This window comes from Octopus bimaculoides, chromosome 14, assembly GCF_001194135.2.
Source record: "Octopus bimaculoides isolate UCB-OBI-ISO-001 chromosome 14, ASM119413v2, whole genome shotgun sequence".
In the NCBI taxonomy this organism is placed as follows: Eukaryota; Metazoa; Mollusca; class Cephalopoda; order Octopoda; family Octopodidae; genus Octopus; species Octopus bimaculoides.
Window position 1 is genome coordinate 32,136,626 of NC_068994.1, and position 5,000 is coordinate 32,141,625.

At 34.3% G+C, this 5,000-nt stretch overlaps 1 protein-coding gene across 5 annotated transcripts in view; it reads left to right on the forward strand.

Annotated features, from left to right (window-relative positions):
* LOC106874068 (protocadherin gamma-A4) overlaps nucleotides 1-5,000 on the forward strand; it is a 178,262-nt gene that overhangs the window by 96,748 nt on the left and 76,514 nt on the right. For all 5 annotated transcript variants that reach the window (XR_008265490.1, XM_014921648.2, XM_014921650.2 and 2 more), the window contains exon 2: nucleotides 151-3,283. Coding sequence is in view for 4 of the 5 variants with exons in the window: in XM_014921648.2 (XP_014777134.1) it covers nucleotides 854-3,283 (2,430 nt within the window). In the remaining variant the exon portion in view is untranslated. The remainder of the gene's footprint in view (nucleotides 1-150; nucleotides 3,284-5,000) is intronic.

Here is a 5,000-nt window from a genome sequence, read left to right on the forward strand (position 1 = left end):
TATATATATATATATATATATATATATATATGCAGAGAGAGAGAGAGAGAGAGAGAGACAGAGACAGAGATGTAAGAGAATGCAAAAGCACACATATTTATACATATATATTATAATATAGTAAAATTTCTTCTCTCTCTGTCTTTTCAGTAAATCTTCAAGACAATATCACCAAAATTGAATTGCAGAAGAAAAAAGATACTTTCAGTTGAAAGAGGATACTTTGGTAGTAATGTGACAAAAAAAAAAGAAAAAGAAAGAAAAGGAATAAAAAGAGAAAAGTTTGAAAAAAAAAAAGAAAAAGGAAAAATGAAACATTTCAACATTTGTCTCTTGTTCCACTTGAGCCTGTCACGTGACAAACTGCAGTATTGATGTCCAACATACACATCGATATAAACATATATAAAAAACGCATCATAACCAAATAAAGAAACTTAACAAACACATTTCTCATCTTAGCATTCGATTTCCCAGTCGAATGTTCGTCCTCTTCATACTGCTATAAAGAAAAATAATTTATAATTTTTATTATTATTATTATTATTATTATTATTATTATTATTATTATAACGGCAGCAGCAGCAGTAGTAGTGCTATCATCACATCTACTATCATCTTCACCACTAGCACCACTATCTGTGCTGCAATCGCCAGAACCACTAGCAACTGTAGCAGCAGCAGCACTACCACCACCACCACCACCACCACCACCACTGCCACTGCCAATTACAACATTACCACTACAGACAACATCATCGTCAACAACAACAATACAATCAACTACAACAAAAGCCATTTTTCTCCCCTAACACTGCATATACTGTGACCTAAGATTTCTAATTGTGGGAACATGTTACTGCAAAGTTATCTACTACTGTTGCTTGTTGACATGTACCTCTGCATAGATCTGATTTATCAAGTCGAAGAAGGGAAAAGACCTGATACATTTGTTGGTGACATAGCAGTGGACTCACATTTATTGGACACTGTGCCGGTCAGTGACCACAACCAGTTCCAGTTTAGTTTGCTACATGAACTTGTGATGGGTGAACAACAGCTGTTTCGCGTGACACCAGCTGGGAAGCTTTACACAGCTCAGGAACTCGATGCTGAAGCTCTGTGCAAATATAACACAGAATGCTTTACTATGGTGGAAATAGCTGTCCAACACAAAGAATCTTTTGTCAAAATATTAGACATTAAAGTGGTTGTAGAAGATGGCAATGATTTTGAACCTGAATTTTCCGTCGATCAATTTAATATATACTTTTCAGAGAGAGAAGGCAAAGGATCACGAATATCAATTCCAAATGCTATTGACAGAGATGTCGGTGCCTTAAATTCTAAGATTACCTATCAACTGAAAAGCAATATTAACGAACCTTTCCGATTATCTGTCTTAAAGCAAGGTGATGGCACTTCTAAATTAGCAATTATCTTGGAGGAAAGACTCAACAAGGAAGTAAAAGATACCTACCTGCTTCAAGTAATTGCAAGAGATGGTGGATCACCACCAAAACAAGGCATTTTGAATATTAAAATATCTGTCACAGACGAGAATGACAATTCACCTATATTTTCTCGGAGCATTTACAATGTTACAGTAAACAGCAGACACCGGCAAAGTGTTCCAATCGTTACATTGTCAGCAACAGACCTTGATTCTGGCAAAAATGGTAATATTTCATATCATTTTAGTTCAAAGACACCAGACTTGGCTAAAAGCCATTTCATGTTGGACCACATATCTGGTGATATATTTCTCAATAAAAGATTTACACTGAATGAGAAACAAACTTATAAGTTATTCATAGAAGCCAGAGATGGGGGCAGTCCTTCATTGAGTTCAACAGCAGTGGTTCTGGTAAATGTAGTGAGCGAAGCAAATAATGCACCAAGAATTGATGTGAAGTTTGTTTCTAAGTCCAGCAGAAATAAAACTGTGATATCAGAGGGAGTAGAGACTGGCAGTTTTATAGCTTATGTTAAAGTAACAGACAATGATATTGGTCGTAATGGAGAGATCAGCTGCAGACTGCAACACGATAACCTACAGCTGAAAAGTTTAAGCAAAAATAAATACAAAGTAGTCATCAAAAAACCAGTTGACCGAGAAAAACAAAAGCAAATAGAGTTCACTATTATTTGTGAAGACAAGGGTTCGCCATCTTTAAAGACAAAAGGACACTTTTCTATCCAAGTGATGGATGTCAATGATGTGCAGCCTCTATTTTCTAAAGATACTTTTAAATTCCTCACATATGAAAATGAAAAACCACACTTCCCTATTGGTTTCATTAATGTCACTGATCCAGATCTTGGTTCTGGAAGTCAGTTGAATTACACATTGTTTAGCAATGATAGAGGAATTCTTCCTTTTGAAATTTCTGATTTTGGATTTATTTCAACCGCCCAATCTTTGGACAGAGAGAAACAAGATATTTATAAATTTCGAGTTTTTGTCAAAGATAATGGAACACCACCTCTGAACAACACCGCAGATGTCATTGTTGAAGTTATTGACGAAAATGACAACCCACCATATTTCAGCTTTCCAAGCGTTAATCCTTTCAGTTTGGATGTCCACTATCATCCACAAAGCAAGAACGACATCACAGTTTTGCGAGCATTAGATAAAGATATACGAGAAAATGCCTTCCTCCGTTTTGAAATACTCCGTGGTAATGACAAGCAATTATTTTCGGTGAATCCCTATTCTGGGGTGTTGTCATTCTCCCGTAAAGTCTACCAAAACGATGCCGGTTCTTATAATCTGCAGTTAGCTGTCAAAGACAGTGGCACTCCAGCTCTATCAGCAACCACAACCTTATCATTGACTTTGACAGTAAGTAACAAGACCTCGACGATGTTAACAGCTTTGCAAACCTTATCAGATGATAAAATCCATATCAATTTAGTAATAATTATTGTTATAGCAGCTGTCACTTTGTCCACTGCTATAGTGGTTTCCATAGCAATATGTATCATACAAAGAAACAACCAGAAAGAAATCCAGTATAATGAAGAATTTGAAATTTCTAACAAATTCCTCAGTGACTCTGAAAAATCAAAATACTTTCATGAACCGTCTTCGTCACACACTGAAGCTCAGCTTGCTCTTGCAACAGATCTTGCCAAAAGTAGGAACTCCCCAGCCACAATACCAAGGAGAGACACACCGACTGGATTTAAGTCAACTCCAGATCACACGTGGAGAGGATGTAATTCTGGAAAACAAGTTCAAGCTGTGGCAGAAGAAGAAGAAGAAACTTATTCCCAGGCAAGATATTTTCTTATGTAATTTTCACACACACTCACACAATACACACACACAATACACACACACAATACACACACACAATACACACACACAATACACACACAATACACACACACAATACACACACACAAAACAGACAGGCACACAGGCACACACAAAATACATCCACAAACTCATTCACATGTACAAAAAGTCACACACATTTTCACACAAACATATTAGAGACACATACTATGAGTGTACTGCTATTACACTTTCGTAACACTACTAAAACGTTACTGTAACATTACGATGACACTACAATGACAAAAATGTACTACTATGACACTACTACAACATTAAGATGTCAGAGTGTACTACCAAGACATTTCTATGACAGTGTACTATTACACTTTTATGATATTACTAAAAGTGTGTGTATGTGTATGCGTATGTGTGTATAAAACAATGATACTTTTACACTGCAATATTCTATAACAAATTTTTCTACACTGTTTATTATAAACAGTGTAGATACTACATTTACCAATGACAAGAATTTTATGCAAATAATGTCTTACACAGTTTATTCAATCTTCTTTTAAAAGTGTTCTGGAAACAATATTTCTGTTGCAACATAACAGAACATAACATACATATAAGTATATTTGTGTGTGTGTTTATATATATATATATATTTATATATATTTATATATACACACTCACATACATACATACACACACACACAACATTTATTGCATTTATATATATAAGTATTCATGTAGTTATATTATTGGTGAACCTAGAATCAAACAGTTAAAACATTTTTACATTTTCAAATAAAGTAAATTTCCCTGATGCAAAGAGTATTCTATGTGAGAGAGGATAAAGCCATGAGAAAGTCGGTGAGACTTGGAACTGTGTCTCCTTGTTAATATCTGGGGGTTAGGTTTATTGCACAACCTGTCTTCAGTATGAATATACTCTCTCACATAGACACTTTTGTACTATTAAGATGGCTATACTCTCTTACTTAAGTATTTTTGTACATAAGGCATGAACTTTCCCTCTCACCTGTACATTCTCATTTGTTATTTACCTCATTAAATCTTGAAAAGTCATCCTTTGTATATAATACTAAGAATGGTTACAATTTATTCCAATTTGCTTGGCACTCATTCATTGCAGACGATAATTTGTAGGCTTATGTAGTAGAAGATTAGAATCTTTTCTGTTTGCATTCATTTTTTGAAATTTTAAAATTATGTGAAAATTTTCAAATTTGGAATATTGATGTTAAAAAATTCATGCTGAATCTGATGACATTGTTCACTAGTTCCAGAAAATATTTAAAAAAAAATGTTACTGAGGTTCAAAGTTTGATAATTTTTACCCAATGAGAAACCAGGATTTGGAAGCTGTAGTTTTGTGTGTGACGACAACATTACAACAACAGAACATTCATGACACCATTACAATGAGAAAACATTCAACAATGGAAGTTCTAATAAGCTTTAAGCGTTTGATAAACATTCAATGCAAGGAATGACCTCCAAAAACAGCAGTAACAGACACATGTCTTATAGCAAAAACATTAAGTTACAAAAAAAAAAAAAAAATGAAAACAAACTGTAGTTCGGTTCATGAATACATGGAGAGCAAAATTTCAAAAATGAAAATTTGTGATGCTGTCTAGGATTTTGTCAAATAAATTACAATTTTTGTATCTCCTGTGAC